This window comes from Nerophis lumbriciformis, linkage group LG11, assembly GCF_033978685.3.
Source record: "Nerophis lumbriciformis linkage group LG11, RoL_Nlum_v2.1, whole genome shotgun sequence".
In the NCBI taxonomy this organism is placed as follows: domain Eukaryota; kingdom Metazoa; phylum Chordata; class Actinopteri; order Syngnathiformes; family Syngnathidae; genus Nerophis; species Nerophis lumbriciformis.
In genome coordinates, this window is record NC_084558.2 from 32,408,060 (window position 1) to 32,429,350 (window position 21,291).

The 21,291-nt window shown below is 40.1% G+C and overlaps 1 protein-coding gene across 6 annotated transcripts in view; it reads right to left on the minus strand.

Moving 5' to 3' along the window:
* Positions 1–21,291, minus strand: part of gabbr1b (gamma-aminobutyric acid (GABA) B receptor, 1b) — a 580,862-nt gene that overhangs the window by 87,870 nt on the left and 471,701 nt on the right. For all 6 annotated transcript variants that reach the window (XM_061966778.2, XM_061966776.2, XM_061966777.2 and 3 more), the window contains one exon: positions 5,320–5,452. In XM_061966778.2, the coding sequence (XP_061822762.1) occupies positions 5,320–5,452 (133 nt within the window). The remainder of the gene's footprint in view (positions 1–5,319; positions 5,453–21,291) is intronic.

Below are 21,291 nucleotides of genomic sequence, written 5' to 3' on the forward strand. Positions count from 1 at the left end.
GAAGTGATAGGAACAGAACTGTCTCCCACATAGGCACAGGACCTAAAGAAGCTTATAGGCCGAAACAGAGACATTTTCTCAGAGCTGCACGGCCGCACCCAGGGGATCGCCCATGACATCAACACCAAGCCAGGTGTGGTAATAAGGCAGAGACCATTTCGCATTGCGGAGGCCCGTCTGAAGGCGGTACAAGAGGAAATGAGGAAAATGTTGGAGCTCGGGGTCATTGAAGAGTCCCATAGCCCCTTGTCGAGCCCCATCGTTATTGTCCCAAAACCAGATGGAACTCTTACATTTTGTAACGATTTCAGGAAACTGAACGAGGTCTCCCGGTTCGACGCCTACCCGATGCCAAGAGTAGATGAGCTGGTGGAACGACTAGACCCGGCACACTTTATCAGTACACTCGATCTTACGAAGGAATATTGGCAGGTTCCCCTGACACCAAGAGCCGGTTCAAATATGTTCTCCACCCCAGACGGGCTGTTCCAATATACGGTCCTGCCAATTGGGGTCAATGGCGCACCAGCCACGTTTCAAAGGATGATGGACCGCATCCTCCAATACGCCGCGACCTATTTGGATGACATCATCCACAGTAGCTCATGGGAGCTTCATCCACGCCATCTGGAGGCAGTATTTGGAGCACTCAGGCAAGCGGGACTGACAGCAAATCCAAAGAAGTGCAGGTTGGGGATCCAGTAGACGGACAACCTGGGCTACACTATAGTACGGGGGTGCGTTAAACCACAGACGAGAAAGGTGGAGAGGATCCAGAATTGGCCCCACCCAGCACAAGGAAGCAGGCGAAATCCTTCCTAGAGTTAGTGTCCTACTATCAAAAGTTTATTAATAACTTTGCTACTGTGGCAGCCCCATTGTATGACCTGACAAGCAACCGCTTTCCCCGTCACGTAAGGTGGACGAAGGAGGCAGAGGAAGCCTTCCAGACTCTCAGACAGGCTCTGTGTGAAGAACTAGTACTGGTGTCCCCTGACTTCACCAGACCGTTTCTCCTTCAGACAGATGCCTCAGAGACGGGAATCGGGGCGGTCCTGGCCCAAGTGATATAAATATCAGTCGTAAACTACAGAAACATAATACAAACTATTCAACCGTTGAAAAGGAGTGCCTCGCAATCAAATGGACCATTCATCATCTCCGGTACTATCTCTGGGGCCGGGAGTTTCTGTTAGTGACCGACCACGCCCCCCTAAAATGGATGGCCACGAACAAAGACAAGAATGCCAGGGTCACCAGATGGTTCATTGAGCTGCAAAATCATAAGTTCACAGTGGAACATCAACCGGGCAAGGAGATCCAAAATGCAGACGCCCTGTCCAGGAAGTATGAAGAGGAAATTGAAGCACCTGAGCTAAGCAGAGAGCTTAGGACGGGGAAATTTGAAAGTTGTCTCTATGGGGCCGGGCTGTTCAGTGTCCTATCGGAGGTGTGACCAGGTTCAGCCCAGCAGAGATGTGGCCCTAGGCAGATTGGCTGAGGGGCAGAACCTGGGCTCAGTCTGCCTCTGCATGGGACGCTGTCGGGCGGCAACCAATGTTGGACAATTCTAATGTGATGAAATGCATGATGAAAAGTACACCGACTGGGAGTATGATTAAAGTTGACTACATTTATTCCCCCTGCCCCGCCTTTGATAAATAAACCCATTTTCTTGAGAACTGAAGCTTTCCCAGCGTCTTGGTGTTGGGCAGCGTCCACAGTATATATATGTATGTATGTATGTGTGTATGTATATAGTATAAAACGTGATCAAATATATGCACATGTACGACATTAATTTTAGTTATTCTTTAGTGTGGAGGCCAGAAAGGTGGCGTTTTACCTCAAATCCTCGGTGCCGTGCATGTTTAGTTTTTGCCCTGTTATTATCAATAGTGCTGTATGTGTGTTTGTATGTGCGTGTGTATTAATGCATGTGTTTTCTTCTCTTCTTCTATTATTGTTGTTTGTTTGTTTTGTTTTATACAGCCCTTTCTGCCACTTGCCTGTGCATGGAAAGTCCTATATGAATAAATACTAAAGTTTGATCGCCGTGTCTAAGTTGGATGTCATAGTTCACAAACTTCTCTGTTTGTGGCTACAACCTTCTACTATCCAGTTGAAAGGCATGATTTATACTCTAGAATTATCTTTCACTAGCTCAGAGGCGATGCAGCAACTTACCAGCTCAATACGTTAATATAACAGCCAAAGCTAGTTAGCTTTCTGTGATCAAGGCGTGGCTAAAATGATTTTGTCAATGTTACCGCTTATAATAATAATATCCCTAATACTTGGTTAATATTCAAGTCATGAGTATTGTGGGCGGTTTTGGGATGTTTTTTAGAGCAGTGGTCCCCAACTACCGGTCTGGGGACCGGTACCAGTCCGTCACGCATTTGCTACCCGGCCGCAGAAAAACATTAAATATTTTATAAACGACTGCAATTTCTCCGACTTCACTTTCGCCTGTCCCACTAGACACACCAATAAGCTTGTTTATAGATGTGCAATAAAACTCCTCATAGTAAGTTGTCATTTGTTATATTTGTTATAGCTTTGTGACATAATACAATGCACACTAATGAACATCTAAAATATAAATGTGACAGATTTTAGGCTGATTTCCATCTGCATCTCATTGCAAAGACACAAGCCCAAGGCTCCCACTAATTCAGCGTTATAGTGAGTTGTATTTTTCATGCACTTATTTTTGCTGTATTTTTATCTGGTACAAGTGGAAAGCCAGTCCCGGAAAATAATGCCTACATTAAACCGGTCCATGGTGCAAAAAAGGTTGGGGACCACTGTTTTAGAGGGCTTGATGGGCACAATAAAGTAGACACATTATCTGCTTTATCTGTTAGCCACCTCGTATTGCTGTATGCTTAAAATGCATTAAAAAAAAGAAAGACACGCCTTTTGGTCGTATAAAGGGATTGTGAATGATAGGCATATATAACACAGCTTTGACATGATTGATGTAGAATTACAATGCAGACACGCAATGCTAACAAAGCTAATGGTGTAGAAACTTGTCAAGTTGACCAACTCTTTGCAGAACAATTAACACCAGGCGATTTCAGCATTCAAAGCATGCATGCACCTTAAGGGTGTAAAGGTTTAGCCCAGGGGTGTCAAACGTACGGCCCGAGGACCGGATCAGGCCCGCGAACAGGTTTTATCCGGCCCGCAATATGAGTTTTTTTTTTTTTTTTTTTTTTTTTTCATTAAATCCACATAGAAAAAACACACGATACACTTTCAACTAGTGCATCAACCCAAAAAGAAAAACCTCCCTCCCCCATTCACACTCATGCACACCCACTCACACAAAAGGGGTTGTTCCTTTCTGCTACCAATATTCTGGTTCCCACAACATGGACAACACTTCTGCAAGGGACACAGTCCCTGAAACACACATGATTGTATGTGCTGCTGGTCCACTAACATTTTCAATAATTACTATTTTTTTTTATGTAATTATTTTTATATTGTTTTACTTTCTTTTTCATCCAAGAAAATATTCATTTATCTTATCTAAAAAAAAAAAAGGACCTTATCTTCACCAGACCAGGTTCTAAATGAAATTAGATTTGTTTAAAGGGTTTTTAAAACCAGGTCCAGTCCAGATAATGTCCAAGTCGGGCTCAGCAACACACACCTTCATTCATGTACACTGAAAAAAAAAATGAAAAATTTAAAATAAAAAAATTAAAAATTAAAAATTTGGGAACACAACAGATTGCATATAATATATAAACAAAATTACACTTTCAAAAAAAAACATTTATGTACAGTCCAGATTATGTTCAGGTCACTCAAATTAGGGAACACAACAACAGATAGCATATAATCTATAAACATAATAACACTTTCAACTAAAGCCTTTGAGGACTTCCCATCTTTTTTAAATGTTTTTTGGCATCATTATCGTTTTCAACCATGTAACTTTCTAAAGTTAAAAAATACTGAATAAATGTTTTAAAGAAAGTAATACTAAGTGACTATCTGTTTTTGGCCTTGAATTTAAACCTTTTACCGAGTACTATAATTAAATTGACTAAATCATGACTGTCAATGAACTCTCCCAAAATAACAGAAACCACATCAAGCTTCATAAAGAAACCAATCCTTAAACACATTTTTTCAACTTCCACCCAAAACGAAGACACAATATGACAATACCAAAAAATGCAGGGTGGATTCAGACTCCTGACAACAAAATCGGCAGTCATCTGACTCTGTCATATTCCATAATTTTAACATTTTCCCGCGGTATGAGTTTGCTAAGTATAGAAATGAACCTGAAATTTTTGGAATGGAAGAAACAGCTGTTCTAAATGTGTCCACTGGATGTCGCATTAGCAATTATTTGTATTTTTGTAGATGATGCTACATATGCACAAAATAAACCACATGATGTTAGTACATCAGTTGAGGAAAATGATCAAACTACATAAATAACATATTGTAACTTGATTTTGATATACATTTTTTTATCTTGATGGATTGAACATTAACACCAATGAGTTGGCTGATGAACATTATCACATAATTTATTCCGAAAATATAAATAATGGCAAATATAATATATATAACCGCAACAGGTAATTGTAAAAAAAACAAACAAAAAAAACATTATAATTTGTACAATTTCAGAATGTGCTTGTTTTATTTTTAAACAAAGAAAACAATCTGACGTTTTTTTTATTTGTAATTTATTGTGTCGTGATTTCACCAGTCCGGCCTACTTGGGAGTATATTTTTCTCCATGTGGCCCCCGATCTAAAATGAGTTTGACCCCCCCTGGTTTAGCCTATTCACATCATTGGTCGAGTATTTTGGTTACTCCTGGAAGGTAATTTTACATAATAACTAATTTTGAAAAGTATTTCAATCCATATATGTAATTTCTGTCAAGCAATTAGAAAAGAGAAGGTATTTTCATTTTAATATTTTACATTATTGTGGCAGATCCAAAACATTGCTGTTGTGGGAGTAGTCATCTTCATATCTTTTGATATCGCAGAGTGTTTAACCTTTGGACATATTAGGAATCACCAAATAAAGAAGTTTATCTTACACAGGATTCGTTTTTTAAGTTAAGGATACTGACCACTCTTTACTTAGCCTAATTGTTCATATATCATCAAGCCCATTCAGGATTTCCCTCACAGCAGTCGGAGGACCCAAGCCACAGATAAAAGCCTACCATATAAATGTCTATATAAAGCCCTGTCTCCATGACAACTGGGCGAAGACTGTTATTAGCTGGAAAGGAAATTCAGTGTTTGAGAGAAGTTAAAAGTGTACCTGGCAGACGACAGGGAAATGTTTCCTGTGGACATGAAGGCCATCAATGCCCAGAGGGAAGACAGCAGCGAGAGACATCATGCAGCCCACGGCTGTCATGTTGTTCAGGTAGGGCTGGGAGTTCTGAATATACCTGAAACCATAACAGAAATACACAGAGTGATAAGCAAACATGTGCTTACCTAAAAAAATACCGTTTATAGCTCATAGTTAGTCAAGGGATAATTGCTCGGTGTCACCATCATCCACTGGAGCTAATTTTTGTCTCACAAGGTTATTTCTATTCGTGCACATACAAACGGCACCTGTGACATGGTCTTCTAAATAATCATATTAACTGTCAGCCAGCAAAGGCATACCTTTGAGATTCAGCTGCACCTGGTTGACGTACATTTACTTTTTATACACTAAGGGCCTGATCTACTAAGATCAAAATAGAAGGGCAACACGGCAGCGCAGCCGGATCAAAAGAGACGTCGGAGACGCTTTGCTGAACAAAAAGTTGCTTCATTACATGTGAGCGTCATTATACAGGTCTGCAGTACCTGGAGGAGCTCAGGTTAAAAATGAAAGACTCCTTCCTTGGAGAAGCCAAACCATCAGTTTTATATTCCTCCTTCCTGTCTCTCTGTGTGTGAGATAAGTCAGGAGAGAACATCCTGACCATAAAAGGAGATGTTCGTGTGTAAGTGCCTGGAAAGACAACAGATGTATACCATAACTTGTAGGTTGACGTTAAGATAAGTATGGAATCTCTCCTCCAGGATAGAGCTATAACTTTTGCATTCCAAAGCCTGGTTTTATTGCTTCTTCTCATGAGAGAGCTAATTCCAGTCCACATGCGATTGTCAAACTACGGCTCCTTAATCTATTATAGGCTTAACCGTTAATTACTTAAACCTGGTGGTTCGCTTTCTCCAAGTTGAATATAAACATTCACCATATGTAGACCATATTATGAGTTCATTAATTCACTTGACTATAAAATAGCGTGTAGTATTAGTGGGTGTTTTGCATCTGATCTGCTAACACTGCGTGTACAATTCAAAAGTGGTGCAAACCGGCTTATTTAAATGAGGATTTTGCGTGTACTATATGGTGTTACCGTACCCTGTAAGGCCTACCACAGAGACACTTGATATGTTACTGCACATTCATTTTATCATGCTCCCACCTGTGGCGTTTTGCTATAGTTTCAAACATGCAGGAAATATTCTCTAACGACTTTTCCTGGACAGTCAACACCACATCAATCATCAAGAAGGCTCAGCAGCGGCTACACTTCCTGAGAGTCCTCGGGAAGTACAACCTGAAGCCTGACCTGCTGCTGATCTTCTACCGCTCGTCCATCGAGAGCCTGCTGACCTACTGTATTACAGTATGGTACGGCAGCTGCACTGCAGCAGACAGGGAGAGGCTGCAAAGAGTGGTCAAGACAGCTCAGAAGATCATCGGCCGCCCTCTCCCCTCTCTGGTGGACATCTACACCTCCCGCTGCCTCAACAGAGCCAGTGCCATCATCAAGGACAGCACCCACCCTGGCTCTGACCTGTTCCACCTGCTACCCTCTGAGAAGCGCTACAGGTGCATAAAAACCAAGACAAACAGGTTAAAGAACAGCTTCTTCCCCAGGGCCATAACCACCCTGAACGGACTGCCCCATTGTCCCTCATAACTTCCTTCTCTTCGGTGCAATAACCCATTCCACCAACCACCCTGTTTTTTTCATGTAGATATTCATGTATATATTCATTTCATCCACTGTATAGAGTGTACAGTGTCACATTTGTGGGCCACACCTTTCTTTGCACTTCTATATTTTTATATATTTACACATTGTTTTCTTGTATGCACACATCGCACTGTATGGAATGGCCTCAATCTCGTTACCCTGCGTAATGACAATAAAGCTGATTCTGATTCTGATATCTACAACATTTTATGGCCATTTTAGACACAGTCCAAAGTGTATCTACAAGGGAACCCACTTGTTTCCCCCCCCCCTTTTTTTTTTTAGCAATTAAAGTGCGCTAATGGGAGAGAGGCTGCACCTACTGTGCTTAAAATGAAAAAATGCATATTTCAAGAAGTTTTTGTCAAATAGCAGATATGTTCATATTATATATTCCATGGCGAAAAAACAGTTTAAGAACAACGTTTCTCAAAGTGCAATTGCAAGAAATGGAGGGATTTCAACATCTACGGTCCATAATATCATCAAAAGGTTCAGAGAATCTGGAGAAATCACTCCACGTAAGCGGCATGGCCGGAAACCAACATTGAATGACCGTGACCTTCGATCCCTCAGACGGCACTGTATCAAAAACCGACATCAATCTCTAAAGGATATCACCACAGGTGCTTAGGAACACTTCAGAAAACCACTGTCACTAAATACAGTTTGTCGCTACATCTGTAAGTGCAAGTTAAAGCTCTACTATGCAAAGCGAAAGCCATTTAACAACAACATCAGGAAACGCTGCCGGCTTCTCTGGGCCCGAGATCATCTAAGATAGACTCATGCAAAGTGGAAAAGTGTTCTGTGGTCTGAGGAGTCAACATTTCAAATTGTTTTTGGAAATATTCGACATCGTGTCATCCGGACCAAAGGGGAAGCGAACCATCCAGACTGTTATCGACGCAAAGTTCAAAAGCCAGCATCTATGATGGTATGGGGGTGTATTTGTGCCCAAGACATGGGTAACTTACACATCTGTGAAGGCACCATTAATGCTGAAAGGTACATACAGGTTTTGGAACAACATATGCTGCCATCTAAGCGCCGTCTTTTTCATGGACGCCCCTGCTTATTTCAGCAAGACAATGCCAAGCCACATTCAGCATGTGTTACAACAGCGTGGCTTCGTAGAAAAAGAGTGTGGGTACTTACTGGCCCGCCTGCAGTCCAGACCTATCTCCCATCGAAAATGTGTGGCGCATTATGAAGCGTAAAATACGACAGCGGAGACCCCAGACTGTTGAACGACTGAAGCTCTACATAAAACAAGAATGGGAAAGAATTCCACTTTCAAAGCTTCAACAATTAGTTTCTTCAGTTCCCAATCGTTTATTGAATGTTAAAAAAAAGGTGATGTAACACAGTGGTGAACTTGCCCTTTCCCAACTACTTTGGCACGTGTTGCAGCCATGAAATTCTAAGTTATTTATTATTTGCAAAAAAAAATTAAGTTTATGAGTTTGAACATCAAATATGTTGTCTTTGTAGTGCATTCAATTGAATATGGGTTGAAAAGGATTTGTAAATCATTGTATTCCGTTTATATATACATCTAACACAATTTCCCAACTCATATGGAAACGGGGTTTGTAGACAGAATGTCACAGTGATAAAAAATTAAGTTGACAACATGTCGACATAAACACACATTTAATTTAATTTTTTGTCCTGTCCAGCCCCTCAGGCAAATTGTATTGTTGATGTAGATGTCCATATCTAATTGTACAGATTTACTTTAAAAAGAGAAATGTGGGATGCTTCTCTTATACTTCGCCTTATTTGTATTTTACTTTATTAAGTTGATTTATTTATTGTTTGGCACAGCTGGACTGGAACAGGAGGGAGTTAGAAAGAATGAAAAAAAGGAAGGCAAAGGGAGAAATGGCGGAGACAAAAGGGTTTTAAGACAGAGAAACAGCAAAAACAAAAACAACAACAACAGAACAGCATCAGCAAATACGATATGTACAAATATGATACGAATAATTATAGCAAAGAAGTTAGCGCAGTATCAATCAATCAATCAATCAATCTTTATTTATATAGCCCTAAATCACAAGTGTCTCAAAGGGCTGCACAAGCCACAACGACATCCTCGGTACAAAGCCCACATACGGGCAAGGAAAAACTCACCCCAGTGGGACGTCGATGTGAATGACTATGAGAAACCTTGGAGAGGACCGCATATGTGGGTAACCCCCCCCCTCTAGGGGAGACCGAAAGCAATGGATGTCGAGTGGGTCTGACATAATATTGTGAGAGTCCAGTCCATAGTGGATCCAACATAATAGTGTGAGAGTCCAGTCCATAGTGGGGCCAGCAGGACACCATCCCGAGCGGAGACGGGTCAGCAGCGTAGAGATGTTCCCAGCCGATGCACAGGCGAGCGGTCCACCCCGGGTCCCGACTCTGGACAGCCAGCACTTCATCCATGGCCACCGGACCTGTGCCCCCCTCCCCTCAAGGAAAAGGGGAGCAGAGGAGAAAAGAAAAGAAACGGCAGATCAACTGGTCTAACAGGGGGTCTATTTAAAGGCTAGAGTATACAAATGAGTTTTAAGATGGGACTTAAATGCTTCTACTGAGGTAGCATCTCTAATTGTTACCGGGAGGGCATTCCATAGTACTGGAGCCCGAATAGAAAACGCTCTATAGCCCGCAGACTTTTTTTGGGCTCTGGGAATCACTAAAAAGCCGGAGTTCTTTGAACGCAGATTTCTTGCCGGGACATATGGTACAATGCAATCGACAAGATAGGACGGATCTAGACCGTGTAGTATTTTATACGTAAGTAGTAAAACCTTAAAGTCACTTCTTAAGTGCACAGGAAGCCAGTGCAGGTGAGCCAGTATAGGCGTAATATGATCAAACTTTCTTGTTCTTGTCAAAAGTCTAGCAGCCGCATTTTGTACCAACTGTAATTTTTTAATGCTAGACATAGGGAGACCCGAAAATAATACGTTACAGTAGTCGAGACGAGACGTAACGAACGCATGAATAATGATCTCAGCGTCGCTAGTGGACAAAATGGAACGAATTTTAGCGATATTACGGAGATGAAAGAAGGCCGTTTTAGTAACACTCTTAATGTGTGATTCAAAGGAGAGAGTTGGGTCGAAGATAATACCCAGATTCTTTACCGAGTCGCCTTGTGTGATTGTTTGGTTGTCAAATGTTAAGGTGGTATTATTAAATAAATGTCGGTGTTTAGCAGGACCGATAATCAGCATTTCCGTTTTCTTGGCGTTGAGTTGCAAGAAGTTAGCGGACATCCATTGTTTAATTTCATTAAGACACGCCTCCAGTTGACTACAATCCGGCGTGTTGGTCAGCTTTAGGGGCATGTAGAGTTGGGTGTCATCAGCATAGCAATGAAAGCTAACACCGTATTTGCGTATGATGTCGCCTAGCGGCAGCATGTAAATACTAAAGAGTGCAGGGCCAAGAACCGAACCCTGAGGAACTCCGCACGTTACCTTAACATAGTCCGAGGTCACATTATTATGGGAGACGCATTGCATCCTGTCAGTAAGATAAGAGTTAAACCACGACAAAGCTAAGTCTGACATACCAATACGTGTTTTGATACACTCTAATAAAATATTATGATCGACGGTATCGAAAGCAGCGCTAAGATCAAGAAGCAGCAACATAGATGACGCATCAGAATCCATCGTTAGCAGTAGATCATTAGTCATTTTTGCGAGGGCTGTCTCCGTAGAGTGATTTGCCCTGAAACCGGATTGAAAAGGTTCTAATAGCAGTAACTATTAATAACATAAAAATGACAATGAACATTATTGCACTGCAAATGGAGCCATCAAACTAACAATAGAAATAATGATAAATAAATGATAAATGGGTTGTACTTGTATAGCGCTTTTCTACCTTCAAGGTACTCAAAGCGCTTTGACACTACTTCCACATTTACCCATTCACACACACATTCACACACTGATGGAGGGAGCTGCCATGCAAGGCGCTAACCAGCACCCATCAGGAGCAAGGGTGAAGTGTCTTGCTCAGGACACAACGGACATGACGAGGTTGGTACTAGGTGGGGATTGAACCAGGGACCCTTGGGTTGCGCACGGCCACTCTCCCACTGCGCCACGCCGCCACTATCAATAATGAATAACAATAATAATTACCTTTATTATCAACAATGCAATTGTTTCAAATGCAACAATACATATATGTATTGAATTGCAAAAGAAAGCAGATAAATAGAGGGGAAGAAAGAGAAGAAAACTATATTAACCTTCTAGATTGTTATAGTACAAATAGGTTAAGCTTTATCAGTGTGCCGGGTTTTACCCAGTTTTTCCTAGGGGAACAACATTAATATACAGTATGTTTGATGAAACGTGATTATTTTATGCATGACTGTATGTATGTATATGTGCTTGTGTATGTACAGTATGTGTATATGTTTGTACAGTGAATGTGCATGTGGATGTATGTACTGTATTTGTGTATGAATGTGGGAGCAATTGTACCTATGTATGTGGGTAAGGACCAATGTGTGCGCATATGTATGTATGAATGAATGTACCTATGTACAGTATGTATATATGTATGAATAATTGTGTGTATGTACGTATGTATTTGTGTTTGTTTGTACAATATAATTGTCTCCCAGTATATGCGGGCGCCAAAGTACGACCCCAGCAACCCAGAGAGCCCAACCCAAAACAGCAGGTGCGGTGCCCAGGGAACAAGGGACCACCTGGCAGGCCAGCGGCCAAACGTAGACAGATGCACCCAGCAGAGGACAAGCCACGGGAGAAGCAGAGGATAACCAGTCCCCAAGCCAGCAAGAGACCATACCCCACATGGGCAGAAAGATGGGACGCCCTGCCCGAGGGGCCCAGAGACTCTCCGCAGCCGACGGGAAGACCGCCCCGCCCAGCAAGCAACTGGGCCCCCCACAAGCCCAGCCGCCCCCAGGAAAGCACGGCAGGGGCCGTCCCGCCCAAGTCAGCCGCAGCAGGACCGCCCAGCACGGGGCCAAGGGAACCAGCCGCCCACCTGCAGGATGGAGATGGAACATCCAGCAACTGCCCTGGCAGATCCTCCCCCTGAGGAAAGAGGAAGAGGTCGCCTTGCAACACTGCAGAATACCATGCAACGCACCGAGGTGCCACGATTGACGCGGGGACCAGGCCCAGAAAATGAGATTGAATTGAAAAGGTTCTACTGTAATTATTCTCTTGTTAGATTTAGACCAGGGATCATTAACTGGTGGACCACGGTCCAAGTCCGAACACAGACACTGTCCCATACGGACCTGGACAATTAATTATTTTAGTATTAAGTTTTAAAAAGAGCGCTTCAATTTGGACCGGCACATCTTTTATAGACATTACAGTACAGGGTCATTGGATCAGGATATACACCAATTGCATGTGAAAAATGTTCTGGATTTTAGTTGAAATTGATTCACAGTATGTTCATATTTTCCCTGTGTCTTGTGCTAATTGTTGGTTTCATCATCTGGTCACATTCACCACATTCGTCCAATCCCCTCCTTTCTTTCCTACCTTCCCCCTGTGTCCTGCTCAGCTGTCGGCTGTCATGTAATCAGTCTGTATGGTTGCTGTGGTTCCCTGGTTTCTCTTCCACTCTTGTTGCTTCATCAACATTGTGCCGGACGTCTATTATTTGATGTGTAGTCAAGTCGTGCTTTGTGCTTGATCCACATCATTTGTCAAAAAGTATGGTTTTTTTTCATGTTTTCTACGTTTGGGTAACCTGACTCTTCGCTGAGCTCCACACAAGAATCTGAGAGTTCTCAATAGGAGATGTAATTCAGAAGGCGGGGCCTTGTAAAATAATCATTGTATGTGATTGGATAAACCACTTGTCCGTTATCTTCAATGACGTGCTACTTCAACCACTCACATCGAAATCGACCTGTGACGCTGATGAGAGCGACGCTTGGAAATCCAAACCCGGTCGGAAGAAGAGCTAAAACGTCCTTGCCACCAATAAATGCCTTCAAAACCGTTCTCTGTTTATCTTTTAAATAATTAATAGTCGATAGATTCGACAAAACCGTTGCAATGTCAGCATTAATGTCAGCACACAACGCAGCGAGTGCTGCATGCCGCCATTGTTGTTTGATTTAAACAGTCGCTTCGACGTTACGTCCCATCTATAAAATCCCGCTCGGCGATCCTGATTGGTTCATTATTTTTTGCTATCTGGAAGGAGTTTGCAATGCCCTCGAGCCCTGACCCTTGTGTGGAGCTCAACGAACTACAAGGGTCTGGCTAGTGTCAGGTTAACGTTTGGGTCCATCATGCCTACAAGACACTTTCACATCAAATATCATGACGTCTGGCACAAAGGCATATAGACTCTAAAGCAGTGCAATGATCCTTTTATCACACTCAAAAGTATATTTAATGACATAAATACCATTTTTCTTCCATGATACCACTGCTTTGTCCTCTGCTCCCCTTTCAGATCACCTCTTTTCCAGTGAGGGGCAAAAAGCAAAGCACAGCTGGAGCTGATTGGCAATCAGTTCACCTTTGAAATACTAAGCTCCAGCAAAAAGACCACCATTTCTCAGCTGCATTCTGAACAGGCATTGGTTTTTTCATCATCGATTTGACTATTGCTCTTACACATGGTTGTAACAATTACCGGTATTAATAACAATGTAAATTAAAAAAAATAATTAAAACAAAATGATCGTAACCATGTTTGATCACCTCATTTATTTTAATTATATTTTTAATAGCTGCACTCAGATGAACTCACGGACTGGTGATACTGCTTATTTCCTGAAGAAGCTCGCAGGCAGCTATTCAGACAATAAACCAAGTCATTTAAAAGTATTATACAGTACAGGTAAATATGAAGAGTAATACGCGGACGTTTCTACATACGACAGTAAGTGAACCCATGTGACGTCATATTAACCGAAAGTAAAGAACGCTGTTTAGCCTTTATCATTAAAAAACACTTAAAGAAACAGAAGAAGATAAACATATTTAAACACTCTAATACCAATAATATGGCCCCAAAGAAGCCAGAACAATATTTAATGTTTGTTCTTGTCAAGGAAAGGATATTGTGTGTGTTTTTTATGTATTTGATTTTTTCAATACAGCTTGGTTAAACTATTTTAGTGTGTCCAAGTACTTTTTGAGTACATTCAACAATACCCTGATAATAATGACAATCGTAATATTTTGGTCACAATCACAATTGTTACATCCCATGGTAAAGAATGATCTATCTTTGCTGAATCTTCCCACTTTTCCTCGTTCCTTTCCATTTGCCCATTTTTGCTTTGAGCTGGTTCTGCTTAGACTTTTTCAGTCATAGTGATTTAGTTACCTTTACTGTAGTTCCTGTTCATACATTTGAGGCAGTGTGGCTCAGATGTTAGAGCGACGGTCAGCCTACATACCCTTGGCGAGCTATGGCTACAAATGTAGCTTACCAACATCATCGTGTGATGTGTAATGAATGAATTATGGGTTCTCAGTTCTCACTGTAAAGTGCTTACAGTTTCAAGAAAAGCGCTTTGTAAAACCTAATCCATTATTATCATTATCACATTTATATTTACATACAATCAAATACTGTTATTTGTACGTCACCTTTGTCTCTGCATCTGTGGCCCAAACCAACCAACCAACTTTACACCCAGAATCCGCTTATCTTATAGAGTCACAAGGAAGCTGGCGCCTATTCAAGCTGATTTAAGACAAAGGCTTAATACGACTAACTAGAAAACATAAAAATCCCCACAAATCAGCAATCACCAGATACAATGCAACATATGTCGTGTACGGCAAGAGTTCTTAACCTTTTTGACCTCGGCACCCAACTTTTCCACTACAGAGGGACCCTCAACCCACTCAAGATTAACACTGAATTAGTAATCTTACTCATGATTTTAATCATATTCAATAATTATATCGAACCTACTTACAGTTTACAACCTTGACAATCTAAAACATTATTTATTTAACACATAAACCTTAAGCTTGGATCAGGCTCATAAAAAAAAGGCAATTAACCATATATACTGTATAAGATGGGATTCATAAATAACTGACAAATACAAACTTCGTTTTCCTGACGAATTTCTCTTTACACACGGCTCTGAGTCAGTTGACTGAGTGACACAAGACAAGCTCAAACAAAAGCCACGAATAATTACTTTCCAGACTTTATAAAACACAACTTTGCCAATGAGGGTAACGAGGGTTCAGTGTGTGGAGTCTGGGCTCACACTATCTAATGCAGCACTGAAGCTGTCCAAACATAAGCAGCATCTATCCAATGCTTGTGAGAAAGATGATGCATTACTTTAAAAGGAAAGAATATGAACTGTAAATGTCACATAAATAAAGAGCAACTTCTGGCTCTGACAGTTAAAACAGTTAAAAACTGTTTAACGCTTGGATTTGGAGATTATTAGGCTGTATTTTCATTTGTGCATACATTTTATTGACAATTTCCTTATGAAACAAATCTATTATTGTTAATATCTATTAATTTAGTTATAATTCATTTAGCAGTGCTTAACTGCATGTAAATTACTTCAGAGTGTTGTCCCGATACCAATATTTTGGTACCGGTACCAAAATTATTTCGATACTTTTCTAAATAAAGGAGACCACAAAAAAATTGCGTTATTGGCTTTATTTTAACAAAACATTTCAGGGTACATTAAACCTATGTTTCTTACTGCAATTTAGTCTTTAAATAAAATAGTGGAAATACTAGACAACTTGTCTTTTAGTAGTAAGTAAACAAACAAAGGCTCCTATTAGTCTGCTGACATATGCAGTAACATATTGCGTCATTTTCCATTGTATTATTTTGTCAACATTATTAACCCTGTAAGACCCAAATATAGAAAACCCTAAAAAAAAATATTTGACCTTTCAGATGTTGTTGTAGGAGGCATTTGATGCAGAAATTGAAGAGTTAAAAAAAAAAAATGTTTATGCATGTTTTTAGAGAAATGTTGTAATATTGCAACTTTGGGCTTTGATGGGAGCAGAATTTCTGTATTTGTACTCACGTTGTCTGAACAACTAAGGGTTCATTTGCAGGGTTGATTGCTTACTTATCCCCATAACGGTATATACCATTAATAATAATCACACATTAGTTCTATTTTTATGAAGTTATCTATTACAAATATAAAAAATGAAACAAGATAAAACTCTTAAAAAACGCTTTCTCCCCTCTTTTTTTCTTTTCATGACATTGGTCATGAAGACTTTCATTGGTGGTGAAAGTCCTGAAAACAGTCCTTGTCATCTGTAAAACAAAGGCGAACATCACACTTTCTGCATTGTGTGTTGGTGTATCCTGTATTGCAGTGTCTGCAGCATCATCATCTCATCCACAGAGTTGTGCTCTTCTGGTACCACCTGCAGGCATTTCTCTCTGAATGAATCAAGCCAGAGTCTGAGTTTCCATAGTTTGTCTTTCTTTTCCGTCTCAGATACTGTCATGTTGTTTACAAAATGTAATGACGTCAACAGGGAATGGAATCTGTTGCGTGGCATCACATCAGCAACAGGTGGTGGACCAAGTGCTCAGGGTAGACAATAGTGTCTGCCTGGTAAGTTGCTTTGGACCAAAGTGTCCAAATTCCATTAATGTAAATGTAAATGGTTTAATGGCTCTAATCATCATACTAAAAAGAAAACATGCCCCATTACATCCACACATTCAGGAACATTCCTTTCCCCAGAACTGAATTGTCTGTTGATATCCTTGGATTTTTAGGTCAGGCTGATCAATTAACTACATTTTTTTAGAAATAAAACTTTTAAATCAGTCACCAGAACACAACACAAGGGTAGAATGTATACTATCCGTGTATAGAGAAAATACTTCAGGCAGTGATGTAGTGGAGGGAATACAACCTGTTTGAGCCCACTGTAACAAGCCAGCTTGACACAGACACAGTGTGTAAACAGAAAAGGGAGAATGGACACATTTTGGCTTAAAAACTAACGATAAAGGTGAAGTTATAACACTGAAACGCCCTCAGGAAGAGGTGCTTTTAGACATGGCTAGCTAGCTAGCTAGCAGCTAGCGTCCGTCCGCAGTCGGCAGTGTTTTAGATACTACTAAATCACTAATCCTCGCCTCCATGGCGACAAATAAGTATGTTTCTTACAAGTATCATCCCTGCAGGACGAGGAATAGCTAAACATGCTTCACTACACACCGTAGATCACCGGCGTCACAATGTAAACAAATGCCATGGGTGGATCTACACCTGATATCCACTGTAATGATACCAAGTACAGGAACGTATCTAGTCGCCACTACTATGAGCACATCGATATTTTTTAGCATCACAAAATATTTTTTTAAATTTCCTATTATGTTTATAAACTCAGGAAATAAGTCTCTGGACACATGAGGACTTTGAATATGACCAATGTATTATCCCGTAACTACTTGGTATCGGATCGATACCTAAATTTGTGGTCTCATCCAAAACTAATGTAAAGTATCAAATACGTGATTATAGACTTAGAGTTAGACTTAGACTTCCTTTTTATTGTCATTCAAATTTGAACTTTACAGTACAGATAAGAACACAATTTCGTTACATCAGCTCATGGTAGTGCAGGTAGATTATCACATTTTATCAGAAGTGTAGATAGAACATGTTAAAAGAAAAAGTAAGCAGATATTAAACAGTAAATGAACAAGTGGATTAATAATCAATTTTTACAGTTTGTTCCTCATAATGTTGACAAAATAATAGAATGATAAATGACACAATATGTTACTGCATACGTCAGCAGCTAAATTAGGAGCCTTTGTTTGCTTACTTACAAATAAAAGAAAAGTTGTCTCGTATGATCACTATTTTATTTAAGGACAAAATTGCAATAAGAAACATATGTTTATTGTACCATAAGATTTTTTGTTAAAATAAAGCCAATAATGCAATTTTTTGTGGTGCCCTTTAATTAGAAAAGTACCAACAACTAATTACATTTTGGTACCGGTACCAAAATATTGGTATCGGGACGACCATACTATACACATATCGTGACCTGAATATTAAACAAATATTAGCGATGTTGCTATTATAAGCGCTAACGCAGACAGACTACTTTTTAGCGGCGGATTGATAACAAACAGGTAAGTAACCCTTTGCTGCTTTTACTGTGAGCTGGCCGCAATGTCCTGCTGCTCCTGCATCATCACGTCTCGGCTCGCCAAAGTTATTTTAGATTATAAATCATGCCTCTCATCTGGATACTGGAAAGATTTAGCCATTAATCTAGAAGTTGTTCATCTGTGACATTCAATTAGATGGGGACCAACACACACAACCGAAGACAGTGTCTGCAGAGAGACTTTTCCTGGTTAACTCTTCGTGTGCGTCATAATTAATTCTTCATAAAAACGGGAAAATATGGACATTCTATCAGTCGTCATCAAAGTAAGAGCAGACATTGTACAGTAAGCTATTGTTTTAATTTTTGTAGTTTGTATTTCCTATTTAGCACTTAAACAATACTGCGACATGATGCTTAGTGTGTCACTAAAGCTGGATCTGTTTAGCAGAGATTCTAAAACTTGTAGCTCACCCTCTTTATATTCAGGATTAACAATATAATTTTCTGGATCATAATTATTCCCAAAGTAATCGTTGTTGCCTCTCACAAAGTCTGCATGATTTGCATTGTTTTTGGTGATGAAATGATCTGTGATCCCTACCTCTGTGTCACGCGATGACGTGCACGTCTGGCTAGCTCATTTTCTCTCAAAATGGCTCAAAAATCTCGGTGAGATTGATACTACAAACCCCGTTTCCATATGAGTTGGGAAATTGTGTAACTGTAAATATAAACGGAATACAATGATTTGCAAATCTTTTTCAGTTGAATATGCTACAAAGACAACATATTTGATGTTCAAACTGATAAACTTTTTTTTTTTGCAAACAATCATTAACTATAGAATTTGATGCCAGCAACACGTGACGAAGAAGTTGGGAAAGGTGGCAATAAATACTGATAAAGTTGAGGAATGCTCATCAAACACTTATTTGGAACATCCCACAGGTGTGCAGGCTAATTGGGAACAGGTGGGTGCCATGATTGGGTATAAAAACAGCTTCCCAAAAAATGCTCAGTCTTTCACAAGAAAGGATGGGGCGAGGTACACTCCTTTGTCCACAACTGCGTAAGCAAATAATCAAACAGTTTAAGAACAACGTTTCTCAAAGTGCAATTGCAAGAAATTTAGGGATTTCAACATCTACGGTCCGTAATATCATCAAAAGGTTCAGAGAATCTGGAGAAATCACTCCACGTAAGCGGCATGGCCGGAAACCAACATTGAATGAGCGTGACCTTCGATGCGTCAGACGGCACTGTATCAAAAACCGACATCAATCTCTAAAGGATATCACCACATGGGCTCAGGAACACTTCAGAAAACCACTGTCACTAAATACAGTCCGTCGCTACATCTGTAAGTGCAAGTTAAAGCTCTACTATGCAAAGCAAAAGCCATTTATCAACAATATCCAGAAACGCCGCCGGCTTCTCTGAGCCCGAGATCAAGTAAGATGGACTCATGCAAAGTGGAAAAGTGTTCTGTGGTCTGACGAGTCCACATTTCAAATTGTTTTTGGAAATATTCGGCATCGTGTCATCTGGACCAAAAGGGAAGCAAACCATCCAGACTGTTATCGACGCAAAGTTCAAAAGCCAGCATCTGTGATGGTATGGGGGTGCATTAGTGCCCAAGGCATGGGTAACTTACACATCTGTGAAGGCACCATTAATGCTGAAAGGTATATACAGGTTTTGAAACAGCATATGCTGCCATCTAAGCGCCGTCTTTTTCATGGACGCCCCTGCTTATTTCAGCAAGACAATGCCAAACCACATTCAGCACGTGTTACAACAGCGTGGCTTCGTAAAAAAAAGAGTGCGGGTACTTTCCTGGCTCCTCCTAAAGTCCAGACCTGTCTCCCATCGAAAATGTGTGGCACATTATGAAGCGTAAAATACGACAGCGGAGACCCCGGACTGTTGAACGACTGAAGCTTTACATAAAACAAGAATGGGAAAGAATTTCACTTTCAAAGCTTCAACAATTAGTTTCCTCAGTTCCCAATTGTTTATGGAGTGTTGTTAAAAGAAAAGATGATGTAACACAGTGGTGAACATGCCCTTTCCCAATTACTTTGGCACGTGTTGCAGCCATGAAATTATAAGTTAATTATTATTTGCAAAAAAAAAAAAAAAGTTTATGAGTATGAACATCAAATATCTTGTCTTTGAAGTGCATTCAATTGAATATGAGTTGAAAAGGATTTGCAAATCATTGTATTCCGTTTATATTTACATCTAACACAATTTCCCAACTCATATGGAAACAGGGTTTGTATTTTGATCATATCAATTTACTCGAAAACTTTGTAAGTCTTTCGATGTCATACATCAGATATATATGGTAATAGTTTCAATATTACAAATAAAATCTATTACTTGCTTTTCCACTCTACTGGTACTTTAATAGGCTCTCAAATAGGGACAGCCGGTTTTCTGTCTACTAAGCTAGCAAGAAGAGACGTTACTTCTTATATCGAACATAATAAATCACAACCTGTTTTTTTCTCATATTGGACTGATATTTTATATCAATAAATGATCGAGACACCCCTACCAAATATTCACCGGCAGTGTCTCTCAGTATTCCTCATATAATTTACACAACCAACATAATCATTTATATGAAGTTTGTTATCAAGGTAAAGACAATACCCACTGTCCTTTTGGCTTTATTTTGGGGCCATATTATGATTTTTAATCAACATTTCAAACACTTCCTTGTAGACTACATACCATGTAATTGTGGTGCATCCTCCGCTATTGCCATTTCTAACACAACATAGTGTACGGTTATAACTTATATCTGCCAGTAGATTTGATATAGAAGCGATAAAACTAGAACACGGCTGACGGGGAGAAGACCAAGTAACCACTATTTCATGTTATGTATACCACAAAGAAGTGTTTTTCATGTAGAAAAAACAATCATAATATGACCCCTTTAAAGGGGAACTAAACTTTTTGGGAATGTTTGCCTGTATTTCACAATCCTTATGATGATCATTATGACAAGAACACATATGTCTTTTTTTTTTAGGATTCTAAAAATAAAAAACGCTTGCATATGCAGCTAATGGGAGTTCCCTATGTTGC